The sequence below is a fragment of the Pelodiscus sinensis genome, chromosome 1 (genome assembly GCF_052426305.1).
Source record: "Pelodiscus sinensis isolate ZL-2025 chromosome 1, ASM5242630v1, whole genome shotgun sequence".
In the NCBI taxonomy this organism is placed as follows: domain Eukaryota; kingdom Metazoa; phylum Chordata; order Testudines; family Trionychidae; genus Pelodiscus; species Pelodiscus sinensis.
The window spans coordinates 89,306,458-89,326,633 of record NC_143052.1 but is presented as its reverse complement, the minus strand read 5'-3'; the positions used below and the strand labels follow the sequence as shown (position 1 = coordinate 89,326,633).

Sequence of the window (20,176 nt, the reverse complement as noted above, 5' to 3'; positions counted from 1 at the left end):
TAGTGTAAATATAAGTATTTAATTGACGTTTCTCAGAGAAGGTATTAAAGACATAAAACAGAGATCGACATCCTGCCAAGCCAACTCGGATACTTAGTTGACAAAGTAATTCTAGATTATATCTGGTCTACCTCATGACAGAAAAGTGTTTGGCTCTTCTACTTTCTAAAGCTGCTTCCTATCCTCTGTAAGGTCTTCAAGAAGTGATGTATCCTCCCAGGAGGAAAAAAACCCTCCCCATTTTGTGTACTATTTGACACCCTTTTCCTGCAACACAAGTCATGTTGCCCGGGATAGGTGATCTATACGAGTCACAATAATACTGTTTTTTAAATCTAGCACCCTCTTTTGAAGTCTGGAAAATAAGTTATTCATTAGATAACATTGTCACAGCATTTATTATGCTTTTGATTAAGAATCCTTTATTTATTTTGTGGTTAGGAATAGCTACAACCAGAGGGTTGTACATATCCTTGCTTATGCAGGCCAATCTGAGAAGTGGAGGGATGGGGGGAGGTAGCAAAGCACTTTCTATCTCTGAACCTCTAGAAGTTTCACAGGATACTGCCACAAAACATACATTTTATTGTCCATTTTGTCCCATCTGTTCCTCTTCACCTTTCTTGATTTATCAATTTCACATCAACAACAAATTTTCCTTGATGGTGCCATTTGGTGCAGCAAGCAGAGGAGCCTGAGCAGTAGTATTGTGACATCAGAGGTATCTCAGCCAGTTCTCTCTCACTCCTTTCAGTGTTCTTGACCATAACCCTAACCTTGCTGCCTGCAGGGGTTGGATTGGTCATTTCTTCCCTGGACACAGCCCATGTGGTGCTAAACACTGAGGAACATTGTGACCTCATGACAAACAGAGAAATGCCATTGAGTTGAGCGTAAGGCATGATTTTGCTGGGCTAATTAAGTTTTAAAGCCAAGCTGAAAACACAATGCTTTAGCCACTGGCTCACCCTTAAGGAGAATGCCACATGAATCTAAATATAGCAGATACAATTCAGAATTGTCCAGGATGGGACCTGATTTCTGCAGCTGCTGGGGGAAGCCATGCTACATGGACCATGGAGCCAAGTCTCAGGCAGAAACCAGAGTCTGGAGCTCCTTGGCCCCAGTGGATGTGGCACCCAACTTCTCTATCAAAAGAATAGACAGTCTGGCAAGAAATGGCTTCAGCAAGTAATTTCCAGTGTGCAGCTATGTTCAAGAATTCAAAAAAGGCCTTCAGTGTGAACAGAAAACAGCTTTATTGACAAAGATGACTTACATGATATGCCTGCTGCTTTTAGAAGGACTCCTGTTACTGGGATCCCCACTCAGATTGACGTGTTTCCCCCCCCCCCCCCGAAAGACATAATTGTTGCCATCTTTGAATAAGAAAAGGTACCATCCAAACTACAACACACAATACATGTAGCCAGCTGTCAAGTAGCCTATCAACCCTGTGGATTGAGTCAGCAATTTATTGATATCTGATCTTCTGTTTAAGCAAAGTAATAGAGAGCTATCTCCAGCGACACCTGTCTGCTACCCCTGTCTGCTGACAATAATCTTGGACTGTTCCTGGTCAGGACACGTTGCAGAGAAGCATTATTCATATCCCCATACTCATAAGTTCTGGCTAGAATGTGAGAGGCCTGGCGGGAACAGAGACATGAATGTTCCTGCTGGGGAGGAAGGTCTAGTTGGAGTGGGAACAAGTGCCCCGGTTGGGGATGGGCTGGAGTTGGGTTGAGGAGCCTGGCTGCAAGAGGGCCACAAACTCCTTCCCAATTCTTGCTCTTTCCCTAACTTGATATCTCCTCCTCATGCCTATATCCAGATTGACTCTGCTCCCCTGCTGCAGCTCTTTCTGAGGTCACTGTCTCCTCTTTATATTCTGAGTGATGACTAGAACATTCCCTGTAATTTTGGAATTCATGGGATGCAATAGTCAAAAGATATTGTGTTACATGCAGATAAATTGAGAAATGCCATCAAATTATGTACAAAGCCTCACTTTGCTCAGCAGTTAATAGTGCCATGATGAATGAGGCTCCAGATCCTGAAAGATTCAGTCTCTTACATAGCTTGGAGATAAGCTAAGTGGCTCCAGTCCAGAAGATGTAATCAGAAGTGCTTATGCTGGCTTTTATATAGAAGTGACAGAGTTCATTTGAGAAGTTTGTTTGAGAGATGCTGATAACAATGGGAGACTGGTTAACAGATGAAGTAGATGAATTGTACAGACAGGAAATAATTGACACACACAAAAAAAGGCAATTTCAGTTACATCAACCTCTCATGCATCTTTAAACATGGAGCAAAAACCAAGGATGAATGAATGGAACTCCAGTCATCTGCTGATTTCTCATTTTCACTTGTGCTTATTTCTGAGGGCCTTTCCCTCTGGTTGAACTTTCTCAGGTTATAGATATGCCCCAGGCCACACAAGCATGTGTAATTAGACTGGGCAAGGTTGGCAGATGGTATTTTATTGAAAAACAATTGGAGGACAAAAATCAGTGAAAATGAAAACCCAGGAAGAAATAATCCTTTCTGGCTTACCTGGATTTTCGCATTTTTGTAATTAAAAATTCCCCTTTGTAAATAACAGTCATTGTAGAATAAAATCACAAATTACAGATGTGACTTGCCTCGGTTGGGGAATCCAGCTGGCCAGACCATATGCTACAGAGAACCACACACAGTCTCCTGGAAACGTCTAAGATCCTTGAAAGACATGGTACCCTAAAAGATGGCTTGTTTGAGTCAGGACCATCAGGCCATTATGTCTTCAAGGAGAAACAGGAACTGGCCTTTGCACTCCCATGGTAGGGCTATTTCATTGCAAGACCTGTATATGGGTATCTAAGTCTTGTCTCCATGGAAGTTGAAATGAACATTCAATAAGCTGGAGTTATTTTAGAGCAAGCCTATGTGTGAACAGTTATTTCATAATAAGAATGTCCTAGTCCAATACAACTTAAATGGGTAAAATCTACTTTTATTCCAAGTGAGTATCCACACACAGGCTTGCTCCCAAAGTAACTCCAGGTGTTGATTACAACTAGTTTAGTTGTTTCAATTCCAATTTCCATGTATACAAATCCTAAGCATTTTGTACTTCCTCTCATCACTGTAGTATCCAAGTGTCTTCTGTGTAAAATACTAGCAATAGAGAAGTCTCGTCTCACTTCTTTTGGCATCTCTAGCTCTTCTCCCATATCTGTTCTTGGGATAGGTTTTATTTGTTGCAGACTTTTGGTTTTTGGAACTAACTACTCAGAACTTCAAGCCATGAGTGTTCCCTACCAGTTTTGTGTTTGCAGATACATGTTGCAGCTGCATGTTCAGACAATAGAATTCTGATTTATGAGGGGGGATAATGGCTTGAGCCTTCAAAATTGCTATTGCTCTATTGGAGCACATATAGCTGTTGCACGTTATGTGCCTTGATTGTTTGAGAGAGGCCCATCTTTTGGTTAAAGCATAGCAATGGGAGGCAGAGCTAGGGTCTGTTCCTAACTCTCCTGTGGATTTCTTGTGTGACCTTGACAAGGTTTTTTATGTGCGCTCAGGTCCTTATCTGAAATATGGGAATAATATTTACTAAATTTGGGCTGCATAGTATTAATTTAATGCATTTTACAAATAATGAAACTCTCCAATAGAAAATGCTGTAGAAGTAAAAAATAAAATGGCCTGCATAAAATTACCTGCAACCTGTCTGAATAATCATACTGAAAGGGATGCTACTCAGCTGTTTAGAAATGAACATTTTAGGGAGTTCTGTTTACTCTGAAAAGTTATGCGATTATAAATTGTATTTTAGGGGTATAAGTTTGTTTTTATGACTTCTTTTTAATCAGGGTAGCTCATTTAAAAAGTTCCCCTCTCCCAGCTTTCACAATTGCAGCCCCAAGAACTGCACTTTGGGATCTGAAATTCAAGGTATTTGTGATTTATGGATAGTCTGCAGATACTTGTGCAATCTCAGTATTATACTGGCTCTTTATAGCTCTGTACATCTTGTGGTGTGGAATCTGCAACTGGAATGCTAACAAAGGGATCCTGTTCAGTGTCCTGTGGCTGTATTATCTTTAATAGGCCGAAGTAAAAATTTGGAAATTTGTCAATAGTGACAACTAGAGAGGACTCTCAACAGACACAGCACAGAAACGATGTCTAAGATAGCACCATTTTTTACTTCATTTTTCAGAGTAGAACTAAACTTTAAAAGGTGGAGGTGGGAAGAGGATTTCCTGCTATAATTATTTAATCCCTGCTGGGCTGACTAATTATAAGAAATACCTCTTGCCCCAAAACTGAGAGATCTGAAGCTTGAACAGGTTGATGATGATCCCTTGAAAAAAGGAGTCACGTTATTTTAAATGGATCCTTTGTGTGCAGTTATATAACCATTACTATGGAAATAAGATTATTACTTATCCTCAAGTCTCTGCTGTGCCTTGATGGCTGTTTATCTAACAAAGCAAGTTAAGAGCCTACAAAGATAACAAGGAACTCTTCTGTTTTTCTTTAAAGGTTTTTTGATGTCTGTGGATGACTTTTACTTACTTGGCAGCGGCTTGGTAATGCTGCAGACCACAAACATTCTGTATAACCAAACTCTACTTGAACACGTGGTGCCTGAATCTCTCTTTTCTTGGCAAAGAGTCCGTATTGCCAATATGATGGCAGACAGTGGCAAAACCTGGGCACAAACCTTATTAAGGTACAACTCTGGTAAGTACATTTTCTATGACCCTCTGAACAGGGAAAACACTCCCTACTCTCCCCCCCCCCCCCAGCTTTTCTAGGCAATAGTGAAAGATCTAACCTCCTCCTAATTGCACTCACAGGAACCTACAACAATCAATACATGGTCCTAGATATGAAGAAGGTGAAGCTGCAATATAGCCTGGATGATGGAGCGCTCTATATCATTGAGCAGATTCCAATGCTTGTAGAGTATTCTGATCAGACAAATGTTCTTCGTAAAGGTAATCACTGACTTGAGAGCTTTAGGGTTAGGAAAATTAAACCATTTGTTCAAGGTGGCAGGAATATTATTTTACATATGAGAAGGGTTTACATTGGAGTCTTAATGCATGTGTCCAAGTTGGGAAGCTTTTTGTGTAAACGTTTCCTAGCTCTCACCAACAGTAATTGCTTGTGAGCACCATGCTGTACCATATGTAACTGGAGCTAACCTGGTGCCTGTGCTGAAGGTAAGAATTGATGACTTGTTCTTTCCCTGACTTGGTTTTCTCCTGCATGGTTTCCCTCTGTACTGGAGTACTTTATTTTGTCCCTGAGGCAGGAGGCAGTGCTTTTGAATTAATGCTGAATTATTGTGACATTGAGAGTCATTTGGACTTTTTTGTGGTAGTCACCCCAAAGGGAAATGGGTTTAAAAGGGGGGGAAAAAGACTCTGATAGCCAGACTCAGTCTCTGAACTGAGCTTTCTTGGGGTTATGCCATCTAGCAAATACTTGCTGTCCAGAAGATGCCTTAAGCTTATAGCAAAACTAGTGACAGGTTGACTGAAAATGTCACCCACAGGTGTACTGAGAAATCATACTAACAGCCCAGTATCAGCAATCAGAGCACATTCACAAACATTTTCTAGACGCTTGGGTCTGAGTTCTGTCCACCGACTTCACTGTTTGTTTCTATGGTGCTGTTGCACAGCTGAAGATATGATGAGCTGGAGAACTGATGCGCAACTTTTTGGTGTGATGCTTATGAATAATCAGTAAAATTTCTTCACCCACCTTACATTTTTTGTACCATTTACCCACTGAAGCAGCTGACATAAGTGGTTTTTCTCCTTGAGATGTTCACTATTATCAAAATGGCATAATTGGGAAACAAATTGAGGCTTCGTTAATTCCTTCCGGTTAGGGGAGTTCATTTCAGAAAGTGAAGTTTGCCAACTAGCGAATCTGATGTTGGCCATTGTGGGCAGATGCTTCCCCCATATCCTCTCTGAGGATCTGAAACAGGGTTATTTACATGGCAGCTGGTTGTTCTTGCTGCTGAGTGGGTGGGCTTAGCATCACTACTTCAGTGGCTGTTCTGAGGGGGTAGAAATGAAGGTGCTTAATAGCTGATCTCAAGGGAGGTGGCAGGAGAGAGATCTTTAGCAAGATGGTTCCTCCTTCTCCTTGCTCTGAGAAGTTTGCGACGGACACTGAAGTGCAGTGCCGGCTGGGGATGCATCAGTGACTGGGACCAAACCATCTGCTCTGCCTGGTGGGTCCATGCCTTTCTTAGGCTGAACTGCAGCTGCTTTTGTGCAATTGCAGGTTTTTCTTGTCTTGGTATAGTCACTTTGCCAAGTCCCCATTTGTGAAGCCAGTTGCTCGCCCTTTATTATCCCCGCAGCCCATATTATTGATTATCTGTGGCTTTTCCTTGTCAAGTCTTTCTGTCATGTAACCAGAGTAAGGTGGTTCTCTGACTGTGCTTCTGTGTCTGGACCCCCTAGACTGCCCATTCACTTGCACCATGTATTCAAGACAAAATGGGGAGGCTAGATTCAGGCCTGGGTGTCATTTAAGCTGTTCCATTTGTTTCCAAGCCCTAAATCTTTCCTGACTTGTATTGTTGGGCTAAAATCAAGAAAACTACTGGCCTCATCCCCCACCTATAGCTGCTTCCCAGAACCTATTGTGACAGGGTCAGGCCAGAAAGTTATGGGAGAGTAGTAGAAGCAAAGTATATGAACCCTAGATTAAATAGGCAAACTAACAAAGGCTAATCCAGAACCAGCAGAAACTTGCCAGGATCAATCAGGCCAATTAAGACACTTGGAATCAATTAGGTGGTTTCCAGAATCAAGTAAGCCAGGCTAATCAGGTCACCTTACAGCCAATGTTGAAGTGTAGATGGGTTGAAAAGGGCTCCACTTCTGAGCTGAGGAGAGACAGTGCTGAGGAAGGTCTAGGAGGAGCAAGTGCGTACATATATTAGGAGAAAGAGCCTGCAGTAAGGAAGATGCTAGGGAGGGCCATGGGGATCATAGATGTCACACAGCTGTTGCTGGATACATTGCAGGCAGATGCGATCACAGGGTCTCTGGGCTGGCACCCAGAGTAGAGGGCAGGTCTGTGTTCCCACCCATTATCCAACTCTCTAGTCAGCACAGGAGAAGGACTAATTTTGGCAAAGAGATCTGTTCTGCCCAAATCGTTTGGAGGGGCAGCAGAAGCTATGCAGCTCGGTCTCCCCTCTTTCCCCCATGCTGGCCAATGATGACGCTGGCTCAATAAACGGCAAGCTGGTGCCCTAGAGAAAATATCTAAAATAAAGGCTGCAGTGAGCCTCTGAGGTGAGCAATCTGCCTGAAAGCACAGGACCCACCAAGAGGAGAAGCTTTGACAGCTTATCGATAGTCTGTATTTAGACATGACTTACCCTTCACTCCAGCATCTGCTGTCACTTCTCCCAGTAGCCTGTTCAAAACTGTCTGCTCTAAGCCTGGCACTAGCAGTTCCTTTTTAAGGTCTGGCCTGTGAATCTGGCTGCTGAGAGCCAAGCAAACAGAGTCCTGACTTGTCTCCAGGGGAGCAGGACATACTACCCCTCTGTTTAGCAGCTGTATGCATCTGATCTCAGTAGCTATCTTCCTGCCTATCTCCAGTGCTGCCAATTGGCTCCTTCCTTCAGGTAATTAGGGCTAGCAGTGGCGCTAGTCAAGAATGGGCCTGAAAAGTGATGGGTAGCATCAGAAGACATTGGGGAAGTCCTGATTCCATCCAAGCTGTTGGTCAATGACAGGCAGATAGAAAATATGCAGCGAGGACTAAAGAACTAAAAGGAAATCAGACAAGGAAGAGAAACAAGTCACAGCTAGTGCATTTACAAAAACTAGCAACCCACAAACTGAAAATTTTGCAATAAACAGAACAACTTTGCATTTGAATGTTTCTCGTACCACATGTAGGAGATCTTAGGGAAGGGTAGAATAAGAGCCAAAAGATGTTTTCATTGCACAATTCAGGAGTAATTGGGAAAACTGCAAGTATGTAGTAGTTTGGTTTTTTTTTTAAATAGGAGTGGAAAAGAATGTTTCCTCTAATTTTTTCCATCCATGTGCAGATTGAATTTTGCACCAATATCAAGATAATATGCTATAGATATGGAAGAAAAATATTAAAATAAGGCATAATTAACAAGATGCACTGCTTAAGATATGTAATATGAAATCAAATAAAATTAATACTGCCATTGGAACATATGTTTTTATCATCCTTTCTAACAATTAAAGCTAGTAAACACACCAAATGTAATATATTTAAAACAGGTACATAAAGAAAGACAAGGTCGTTAAATAAAAGCATAAAAATATGCACCAGAGGCCTAATTTAATAATCTACTCCTCTTTACATAGACTACTACATCTTCATGGAAAGCTGCTCTCAAAAAATGAAGCACCTGCCAAAACACTACCATACTATGGATTTTTGTAGTTCACAGAACTATTGCTCTTGCCTGCATGTTATCTGCACACATAGCTCAGATTTAAGATGTTAAACAGATCTCTGAATCACTAGAAATAGTCATGATTTCATCATAAACACTAATACAATATTTTCTGATACTGGAAGGAGAGTAAAAGGCACTTACTGTGGCTTATACAATTTCTATGGGATATCAACTCAATTGAATACTTTACTCACAGAAAATAATAAAAATAAATAATAAAGCAACACAGAACAAACAAAATTGCAAACAAATGACAACAATGAAAATACAAAGGGAAGTAAAACATCAAGTGGTTGGCTACATGTATTTTAAATGGGCGTTTAGGACCCAGACACTGTGCAAATGCCACAGAGCCCTGCAGAAAAAGGGAAAGTTTTCCTGGTTTTACACAGTATTTCACTGGCTTAAAAAAAATCAGAGAAAGCTCATTAAGTTTTTACACATCCCTTAAGTAAATGGAGCTCCTTAACACACAGCTTCAGAGCTTACATTCCTGCTTCAAAGAGCTTGCAAATAAGGTCTTTATTTTACAAAGCATAAGTAGCAAGCACTATGTTTGGTGTTATGAGTCACTGAAGTACTCTGAAGAGTCAGAACTATACTAGACAACAAAGATCTGGCCTTAATGGTTTTCATACCTCTCTTGAAAAATTCAAAACCTAATGGGAATCACTTGCCTGGAATCCAAGTTCTAATTGCTCAGGAAGAGGCATCTCTCCTGGCCAGTGCCACTGTAGCCCCTGAGTGGAGATTTGGACACGACAGGTTAAAACCACAAGAGTTTGGATTCATTTTAAAAAACAAACCACTGTTACTCCAGCCAGAACATCTCTCCCCTCCCAGCCCCCAAACAGCCCAGCTGGGGTTGAAACAGAATCAGAATCTCCTCTGCCTGCCCTCCAGCACTGCTGGAGCTGGGACTTTTATTCTCTCCCAGCTCCCAGGCAGCTCAGTTGGGGATGAAATGAAGTTGGACTCTCCTCTGCCTGCCAGCTGCTGCTGCAGCTGGTGTGTTTCCCTGGCTGTTGCAAGCAGCCCAGTTGGTAGACCCCCAAACTTAGTCCCAACCCCATCTAACCCACTGATCCTCATGCACCCCTTTGCCCCCCCCCCATTCCTTATTTCACCCTTTTAGCTCACTTTCCACATCCTCTTGAGGGTCCAGGAGGCATCGAATTAGCAGAATCATAGCCAGGCCTGCGCAAGTCCACTAATTAGATGTGCAGTCCTTCATTTTCTTGTGTGGGTGCACGCCTGGGCACCCTGCAGGGAACTATGGTGGAAAATGAAATAAATTGTGAGGCTTAGACAACTTACAACTTTGAGAGAGTCTTTTGAGTGTTACATGTTGGAATAAACATTTTACATTCCGTGTTATAGCAAGGCACCTCTTTTCCCTCACCAGTCTTAACATTTCCCTTCCTTTGGTGATGGTGAGCCTGGGCTAATCCAAACAAAGGCTGAAACCTTTCCCTGCCTCCTGGATGGGGTGTCATCCTGTTTGCTTGTTCTGAGGGGGCGTGTCTGCTTCCCTATGGGAATAAACTGTCGCCTATCCTGCTGGAGAAGCTGCTTCCCTGCTGCTACTAGCCTGGTACAGGTTGAACCTCGCAAAGCCGGGACACTGGTCCAGCAACAACTGTGGTCTGGCAAAGCCACGGATGTTACTGGACCAAAGAGCCCCAGAACAATGCTGGGGCTGGGGAGCCCTGACTGGGCCAGGCAGCATCTGGGGAGCCCCTGGTCTGGCCGGGAACTCCCACCATCAATGGGGCCAGGTGGCAGCTGGGAGTTCCTGCCCCACCCAGGGAATCCCCAGTGTTGGTGGAGCCATGGGCTGGGTGGCCCTGACCAGGAATCCTGGCAAACTCCCTGTGGCAGCAGGATGAGGGTGACCGTGAAGTGGGGCTAGCGGAGGCAGGCAGCCCCAGCTGGGGAACCCACAGAACCCCCAGCAGCAGGGAGGGATGGCTGGGCAGCCCTGGCTGGGGAACCCCTGTTGGCAGCGGGGCTGAGGGCCCCGGGTGGCTCCAGCTGGGAACCACAAGGAACAACCTGTGGCAGTGGGACCACCAGCAGCCAAGTGGTCTCAGGAGACCTTGAGGCAGCAGGCGGACAGCAAAGTGGGGAGCCCCTGCCGGGCCAGCTTTAGCAGGGTTAGCAGCTGTGATCCCTCTGCTGTGCGGCAGCACAGCTTCACAGGTGATTAATCAGCCCCGCCCAGAGGCTCAGGACTCCATGCAGGGAGCTGACTGACTGGGTGGGGCTGATTAATCTCCCTTGAAGCCATGCTGCTGTGCAGCTTAGAGGAAACACTGGTCAGCAGGAGCGCAGGGAGCTCCAGGGAGGGGAGCCCCAGAGCAGGGTAGTCAGCAGGGGAGCACTGACCTCCCCTGGTCCATCAAACTCACTGGTCTGGGACAACTCGGCTACATCTAGACTGGCATGATTTTCCGCAAATGCTTTTAGCGGAAAATATTTTCCATTAAAAGCGTTTGCGGAAAAGAGCATCTAGATTGGCACAGATGCTTTTCTGCAAAAGCACTTTTTGCAGAAACGCGTCCGTGCCAATCTAGACGCAGTTTTGTGCAAGAAAGCCCCGATCGCCATTTTCCCCATCGGGGCTTTTTTGCGCAAAACAATACCGCGTTGTCTACCTTGGCCCTCTTGCGCAAAAGCATTTGTGCAAGAGGGCTTTTGCCCGAATGGGAGCAGCATAGTATTTCCGCAAGAACACCGACAATCTTACATGAGGCCCTGGAGGTTTTTCGCCTTCCTCTGTAGCATGGGGTACAGATCACAGCTAGAGGATTCTCTGCATCTTGGGGTCTTCAAAGTATTTGAAGGCTTCAATATCTGAGATATAGGTGAGAGGATTATTCTAGGAGGGGTGGGTGAGATTCTATGGCCTGCACTGTGCAGGGGGTCAGACTAGATGATCATAATGGTCCCTTCTGACCTTAAAGTCTATGAGTCTATGAGGTCGTCAGTGTTCTTGCGGAAATTCAAGCGGCCAGTGTAGACAGCTGGAAAGTTTTTTGGCAAAGGCAGCTGCTTTTGTGGAAAAACTTGCCAGTCCAGACACAGCCCTCAGGTCTGGAGAGTGCTGGACCAGGGAGATCCCACCTGTAACAGCTGCTCTTTTTCTCTTCTCTTCCTCTCACTGGAGGAGGGGTTTTAAAAGGTTGCAGGCAGCCCTTAATTGGATTCAGGTACCTCTAATTAACCTGAGGTAACCCCTTTTCAGTTTGTGGGATAAAGGACCTTTAACATTCTGGGGCTAACACATCTGCCTTCCACTACCCTCTTCAGCCATCTGGCCTGACTCTTACAGTGTTTTGATAACATGGTCATTTCCCGACTATCTGGACACACTTTGCAAATATTGGAGCAAGCACAGGACAAATCAAACATTTTCCTGAAATCTGAAATACATACACCACTTCTTCTCATCCCAAAGAACTTTTACAGTCATGGGAAGCATTATAACATTGCCTTTCATTTCTGTCTGTGGCTTGTTGCTCCATTAAGCCCAGCCTGGTCATGTTCCTGCATACTAATTCCCATCAAGTCAAAACGAGTCCTGTGGCACCTTGAGGACTAACAGATTTATTTGGGCATAAGATTTTGTGGGCAAAATTCCACTTTGTCAATCGCATCTGCCAAAGTGGGTTTTTACCCATGAAAGCTTATGCCCAAATAAATCTGTTAATCTTTAAAAGGTGCCACAGACTCAGGCTTGTTTTTGTGAATACAGACTAACACAGCTACCTTTGCCATACTTATCATCTAGTCGGGGGTCAGGCTCCGGGTCTGACTGACCATGGTTTTAGGCATCATTTTTCACGGCATCCTGTCATCTATTTGGCTTTTATGGTGGCAGAATCATTGTAATCTTTTTGTTTGAAGCCAAACTTGTACTGTCACTTCACATCCTGCGCCTGCTAACTTCTTCAGTTATCGTAATATCTTTCCATGGTACACTTGTCATTTGACACTTGTCATCTTCCAAAGAATGGTCATCTCTGTTGCCTCCAGCCTTCTGATGTCTGTTTCATTTAAAGCATCAGCTTCCAGGCCACAGAGTAATACTGCTAGTACATTGGTTTGATTCATTTTCATTTCGGAGCCAAAGAATTGTTTTATCAAATGCTTAATTTCATCAGCTTTGTTACGAAAGCACATGTCCTTTTAACCTCATCCTTGATGGAACTATTGGCACTGATCAATCTTGCTAGGTACTTGTTCTATGACTTCAATACTTCGGCATTTCAACACTTTATATAGTGTCACTTTTCCAAGCTACAATAAACGTCAAGATGATGAAGTGGCTGCCAGTCCGGATTGACTACACCAGTTTTTCAAGGTAGTAAAAAGTGTCAGACAATTCAAACAGGTCTGCTAGTTGTACAGTGTCATCTACAGGATCTTAACTTCCGATTACCCAGCATCAAGCCCTCCAATCTATCATTTTTAACATCCAGTTTAAGAACGTCATAAAAAGTGATGGTGATTCCATGCCCCTTGTCTAACACCCAACTTTGACTTTCATCACTTGCTTAATTTTCCACCAGTTTTTATGTCACTATAGTATAGGAATCTTTCTACATAACTGTTATAATTGAAGTAATTCTCTCTGGAACTGCATATGATTTGACTACTTTTCATAATGTTTCCCTCCAAACCAAATCAAATTTTTTCATGAAGTTGACGAAAAGAGCAAACAACTTTAACTCCATTCTCAACTTTTCTTTTTCCCATCAACTGTTGGAGAGTGTGGGGGATCAGTTCAGTTTTGACCTTAAATGAAGCTGCACTGTTCTTTTCATGCCTCTTCTATTATGCAAATTGGCAGGATCACCTTTCTTCAGGATTGGTAAAATTATTGTCTTCACTCACTCATCCAGTACTTTTTGCTCTTTGCTCCCACACCACTTTTATATATTTTTTTCTAATGCTTTGATAACACTTATTCCACCAGCCTTTAGCAGCTCTGCTGTTATATTATCTATTCCTGCAGTTTCCCCCGTTTTTAACTGCTTCATTGCTCTTTGTTTCTCTTTTAGATGGTGGCTCAGTGCTTTTATCCATTTTGCCCTGTTCATCTGGCATGTCTAAAATGCTTGCATCTGGAAAAATTACATGGTTAAGCACTTTCTCAAAATGCTCCTTCCATATTACCAGAAACTCTAAACTATTTCTTGTGGTTTCACTGGCAGCATTTCTTACCACTTGTGTCACTAGCTCAGTTGTGTTTCGTTACAACAACGTAGCCTTTTTGTAGATAGACAGGAACTCTGATTTCAAACCAGGGCAGATAGATCTCAGACCGGAGGGAGTGATGCTGAATGATCTAAGCTCATTTCACCTCTTTAGGCAAGTCTGTCTAGGACAGGGTGGGGAACCTATGTCCCATGAGGTTCATGACTTGCCCCCATCCCCAACTGTTTGTTCCCTGCTTTGGCACAGGATTCCTACCCCTTCCTTACTTCTGAGCTTGTTCAATGCTTTAGCATGTTTCTCAACTGTTCAGCATGCTGTTTGGATGCATCTATTTGGTGTGTGAAGTTGGCCACCTTTTCCTTTTAGGAATCATTTTTTTCTTTTACAAAAGCAGCTCAGGGTAGCTTCAAGATGTGCTTGCAGGAGACAGGTGTTACTGTGGATGAGTCGTCTGGCTGCATCTTCTGCTTCAGCAAGTCTTGAGGGTTCATAGGTGGTCAGCTTATGGGTACTATCTATAGGTGAACAGCTCAGATCTCCCCTCTTGTAAGTCTAGCCTGCAAATGACTCAAAATTGCTTTGTGGGATTAAGCCTCCAAAGTGGAAACCTGAGGCTTGGGACTCTGTTGATGCCATCTATCTGGCGGAATTATTTGTGAGTTAACTCACTGGCTTCTGTAGGTAGCTGACATGTTATGCTGCTGTTAGACTGGGTCTAGCTTATGTTCCCTCACTGGCATGGATAAGGCAACAGAAAAATTAAACATTTTTTTAAACGAGTGCATAGTTTGTTTGAACAAAACGGGTTGTCTCCCTTGCAGGATACTGGCCTTCTTACAACATCCCTTTCCATGAAACCATCTACAACCTTAGTGGGTATGCAGAATATGTTGAGAAATACGGCTTAGACTTTTCTTATGAATTGGCTCCCAGAGCAAAAATTTTCCGGCGGGACCAAGGGAAAGTGACTGACTTGGAGACCATGAAGTACATAATGAGATATAACAGTAAGAAGCTCATTTGTTTTCCATTACCTGATTTTTATTTATTGTTTATATTACAGTGTTGCTCTAGCAGCCCCAGTCATGGCTCAGGATCACGTTATGTTCAGTGCTGTATGAACAGAACAGAGACAGTCCCTGTTCTGAGGAGTTTACAATTTAGGTATGAGATTAAAAAAAGAAGGGAAATGATTTTCATGTCTTGAACTCCATTTGGGAACAAGGGAGGGCCTAGTCTAGCTAACCTTTCCAGAGAACATCTGAAACATCAACAGAACTAGGAGGCTTGCTAGGGCTTTCTAGGGAAAATTGTTCTTGGCTACAGCTAGAGCAAGGAAAGGATATTGCATCATTTTATGTACTAAGCAATGTGTCTATAATACTAACAGAGAGGAATTAGCATAACATCTTTAAAAAAAACCCTACTTTAACATTCCCCTCAGAAGGCGTGTCCTTCAATGCACAGTGCTTTGTCTTAATGCTATCAGGCTCTATCTTATTGGGTTTAACGGGAAAAAGTGGTTTAAATAAACCTCTAGTTATAGGTGACCTTAGCTGCTTTATTTTGATTCTCTTTTGCATGTAACATTGATTGCCACCTGTAATGTTTGGGAGGACTTTTGGCCAGGGTGAACTGGCAGTGATCTAAGGGAAAGGGCAACGGGACTCCCGATTTTCTGCTCCTTGCCATCTTGATCTTTTGTCAACATTATTTTGTAATTTTCTTTTTCTTCTGCTCTAGACTAAAATATTAAGACCAGAGTTGTTCACTCCCTTCTCTCTCCTGATCCCTCCCTGGTTCTCGTGTTGGCTTTCTTTCATTACATCTTCCTAGGGAGCGTTTGTAGCATCAGATTGCAGAGTATTCCATTCCGGACTCTGTGGGAGGAACTCTTATCCCTACTGTGGATGGCTGTGTGACCAGACTGACTTGATTTCTTTTCTCTTCCCCATTTATTTCCCAGACTACCTGAAGGACCCCTATGCCAGGCACAATCCGTGCAACACTATCTGCTGCCGGGAAGACCTGAACCCTTCTCTCCCAATGCCAGCAGGCTGCTATGACTCAAAGGTAAAGATCCCCTGGCTGGCCATACATACTGTCTGACTGAAGAGCTTCAGGTGGTAGAGGAGTTAGTCTGTTACAGAAAAAAACAACAAATGGTCTGGTAGCACTTTATAGACTAGCAAAACATGTAGATGGTATCATGAGCTTTCATGGGCACAGCTGATGCAATTTGTATCGACTGCACGATTAGCTGATCAGGGGAGGTGCTCTGTCCCAGCTCACGCCAGTCCAGGGGCTACTGCAGTTTACATGTAGTAGGAGCTGTGTGTGCAGGCTAGTGTCAGTGCATTGGTCAGCATGGGACAGTTTGCAGAGGATTGTAGAGCTCTGCCTTGCCTGATACTTGACTCCCTCTGGTGGTGACTCAGCCCACAGGCTCCTCAATCTATACAGGCTCTTCAAGATATGGGGGGAAGCAGCTTCTGGGCCCACGTATGCCCAGCCGCAGAGAGCACCGCCTGGTCTGGAAAGCTGCGCTGGCTGCCACTGGCCCAGGGAACTGCCTGAGCTCACATGCAGCCGGTGGGGCCAGTTGGTTTTGCTTTCAGTCAGCCCGAGGCAAGGGTGGGTGATCTCAGCGCAAGGATGCAGATGCTAGTGGGGAGGACAGGCAGGACTCAGCGTGAGGGGGTGGATGGTAGTGGGGGGCAGAGGGGTGTCGGGGGGAGGACTCAGTTTCATATTTTTTGTAAGCTCCTAGACAGGGAGGAGACACTATCAACTTGCATGGACTGTATTACTCACCCCAAGAGTTCAAAACTCATGAAGCAGCTCCCCCCCCCCATGCCCAAAAGGGGATGGCTTCACGGCCTATGCAGTCACCCAGCAGGCCAGAGACTTCGCAGCCACTGGAAGAGCAGTGCTCCCAATTAGTGGCTAACTCTGACCCCACCTGCTGAACTGAGGCTTGGGAGTCACCTGATTTGGAATGGATAGGAAAAAGCACTTGGAGAAAAAATGGCTACTCACTGTCTCATAACTGTTGTCCACGTCCATTCCAATACCCACCCTCCTGCCCCGCTGTTAGAGTAGCCGGCAAGAAAAGATGGTGGTGTGTCAGCTGGGATCTATATTGAGGGCCATGGGACGCAACTCCAGGAGTGCACAGGCTGACCCAACGGATGCTGCTATGGGAAGAATCTTCCAGCTACTGGGTGCATGGACGCAGCTGATTTCCTTTGCTCAGTTTCTTTCCCTTACTCCTGCATATACCCGCTTGGCCCAACCTGAGCAATGCCTCCCTCTCCATGGAATGTAAGTACTTCAAGTAGGATAGAGCAATGTATTCTCTAGCTGTAAAATCCTGCTCTGTCCTTCACAGGTGGCGGATTTCCATATGGCTTCGGTGTTTGCAGCCTGGGCTGTCAGCGGCCCAACTGTAGAGGATGGGCTTCCTGTGTTCAGCTGGAAACAATTCAATGGGACCAGGCATCAGGGTCTGCCAGAAGTCTACAACTTTGACTTCATCGCCATGAGGCCAATCCTATGAAACCGGTATCAGAGTTTCAGAAAAAGGGAAAATATTCATAAAACTTTCTCTTGCGCATAAAATAAAACATCCTGGAAGTCCCTGTGTTTGTGCCGTCACCCCTTTCTGCTTAACTAGCGTCCAGAGCTTTGTTCTGTGAAAGAACGGGCTTGACGGGGCACCATCTAATCAGTCCTATATGAACATAGTAACTACCATGGGTTAGTCACAAACGGCAGTTGAACAATGAGAATAATGACAAAACAGCAATGAAGGAGGACGTGCCTTTAGCAAATCACTTGTCATCTCTAGGCCTGAGTTTTTCCATCTGTAAAATTAGAATGATGCCTGCCTTTCCTTTGTTTCAGCTGAAGAAGTGGGTTGGGCTCACGAAAGCTCATGAGACCATCTCCTTTTTTTAGTCTCTAAGGTGCTACAGGACTAGTAATTGTTTTTTAATTTTTTTCCCTTTGTAAGGTACATCTGAGAGTCAGGGGTGAAAAGTCTATGCAAGAGTTGAATTGTCTTATTACACAGTAGAGGCAGAACATACCCACTTTGCACAGCTTGGATAGCACTGCTCTTAGGGGCTGGATGGAGTCCTTCCTTCTACAGTGCATTCTTGTCAGTAGTTGGTATTAAAGCACTTGTTGTCTCTCCTGGTAGAGAGGGAAAGAGCCAGATTGTTAAAAAGTATTTTGGTACCTAGCTATGCAGAAAGACACCTGGTGCGCTTTCCCCACCACACACCTAAGTATTTCTAAAAATCCAGCCATGGAGCCTGTGACACAGTCATGTGTGGAGGAAACCTTTGAATTCAAAGACTGTTTTGTGGCTGGGTTGGGGCTAGTCAATAAGGTGTGAGGACTAGGAATGTGAGGTATTTTCCTATCTACCCACAGGCATGTGACTGGGCAGCCAGAGACATGGGATTTGTTACAGCTCATCCACTGAATTGTTCATTGGACTTGTATGAATCACACACTCTGTCCAGTAGGTAAAATGTGGCATAGGAATGTCTCCCTTTGTGAGATACCTTAACATCTGTGAAGGAGCAGCCCTGTAGCTATTATTTCTTCTTTGAGTGCCGCTCCCTGTGTGTATTTGGCACATGGGTATCCAGGCGCATCATGTGCCTGAGTCTGGAAAACCTAGCAAGTAGGGTACATTGGTCGACAGCTGCTCCCTGAAGAGGAATCGGCTCAGCACAGTAAAGGAGAAGTGCAGACTGTCTGCCTCTCTAAGTTCCTCTCTACAGGAATCCTTTCTGCCTCAAGATATCTTTGCACCAGCTTTCTTATCCATAGTTTTAGTAGCCCCTTTATAGCTAGCATGGATTAGTTTTCCCTGTCCTTGGGAGGTTTGAGGTTTAAGAATCATGGCTCCTGTCCTTGCTCCTCAGTCAGCTGTGACCATGAGCATCATCTTTACTGCCTGGGGGAGGCACAGATCCCTGTCAAATGCAGGCTCTGCTGCTCCTTCCCTCTCCTGAGAGGGACAAGAGCTTAATCTAAAGAAGTACTTCATGGAGAAAGCCATGGGGCCTCAATCAGATCCAGGCTGGGGAGATTCCTCCCTGCACACCAGCTTCATCCCTTGAGTAGTGTCCCTCCAACCATGAACTCTGGAGCAGAGACTGATTGTCTCAGACTTCTCATGGGAGTAAGGGGCAGCTTGACAGGCACAAAGACAAATCCTCTTCCAGGTCTGCTCCAGAAGGAAAGGATCCCTCCCTGCCTCCTTCCAGCTCAGGTGAGTCATTGCACTCAGGGGCTACAGACTTAGGCCTCCTGACCAGAGAAGCAAGGGGCCCAGAAAATGACCCAAGGGTACCAACTCAGGGACCTCCTAGTTCTCTGGAGAGCTGGCATTTAGTGACACTGATCAAGAGCTCTGAATGGGACTATTTTGACACCAGAAGAGGAGTCCATGTTGAGGAGAAGGCGCAGGGGAGTCTTATCAGCACAGAGTCTCACTGACCTTCGTCATGGCTTGAAGTCGATGTCCAGGGTGAACCATTGCCTCCACAAAGGGTAGTGAGCCTAGACAGGGCTTCTTGACATGCTTGGAGGCATCCACCAACCAGACAAGATTACCCTTCCAGAGACCGCTGGTGCCTGGGGATCCTTCCTGCAACTGCATTCGAACTGGTGTTATTGGGGTCCACAGGATTCCTACCCTTAGTATCCTGTATCCACACAAGAGTCTCGCCAGTTCTCTTCTCGCAGGCAGTGGCAATTGGCTCCACTGAAGTAAACAGAGGAGAAAGCTGTTGAGCTGGACAAGCAAGTCATCCTGCTCACCCGATGGGGCCATCGCTCCATCTTCACTCTGCCTGCCCAGTAATCACAGGCACTACCTAGAGCTCTTACAGATGGTGGCAACTGAGCTTCATATCCCACTTGAGTAAGGTCATGGCCCATGGCATAAGCTCCCAGTAAATGAAGCTGTCATGGAACCACCCAGGCTGGTACAGCACATACCAGCCTCATGCTTTCCTACTCCCAAAAGAGCCGAGTGATACTTTGTCCTTGTGCAAGGGTCAGAATTTTTCTTCATCCCTCCAGCTCTAGCAGTATGTGCAGCCATGGAAGGATCAAGGCAACAGTGCCCCAAGACCTTGCAGCCAAAGGTGCTAAATGCTTTGACCTCCTGGGAAGGAAGCTGTTCACATCCAACAGCTGTCAGTTTAGAATTTTTAACTACCAGGCCCGTTAGTTGAGTGAGGTGTGATTTTATGAATGACTCCAAGTTGTTGGATGATACAGATAAATGTACTCGGAACACAGAGTAAACTCATGACCCAAACTTCACTTCAAGCCGTAGTTGACATGGTCGATCCCATATCTAGCACAAAGCAACTGCAATAATAAAGGGCTTCACTCTTGAGGGGTTCAGAACACTATTGAGGGCTTTCCCTTTGACAA

At 44.6% G+C, this 20,176-nt stretch overlaps 1 protein-coding gene across 1 annotated transcript in view; it reads left to right on the top strand.

Annotated features, from left to right (window-relative positions):
- Positions 1–17,350, top strand: part of PLBD1 (phospholipase B domain containing 1) — a 42,889-nt gene extending 25,539 nt beyond the window's left edge. The window contains exons 7-11 of the mRNA XM_075935232.2: positions 4,540–4,740; positions 4,857–4,997; positions 14,533–14,718; positions 15,678–15,784; positions 17,103–17,350. Coding sequence (XP_075791347.2) covers positions 4,540–4,740; positions 4,857–4,997; positions 14,533–14,718; positions 15,678–15,784; positions 17,103–17,270 — 803 coding nt within the window. The 3' untranslated portion in view covers positions 17,271–17,350. The remainder of the gene's footprint in view (positions 1–4,539; positions 4,741–4,856; positions 4,998–14,532; positions 14,719–15,677; positions 15,785–17,102) is intronic.
- Positions 17,351–20,176: the final 2,826 nt, after the last annotated feature.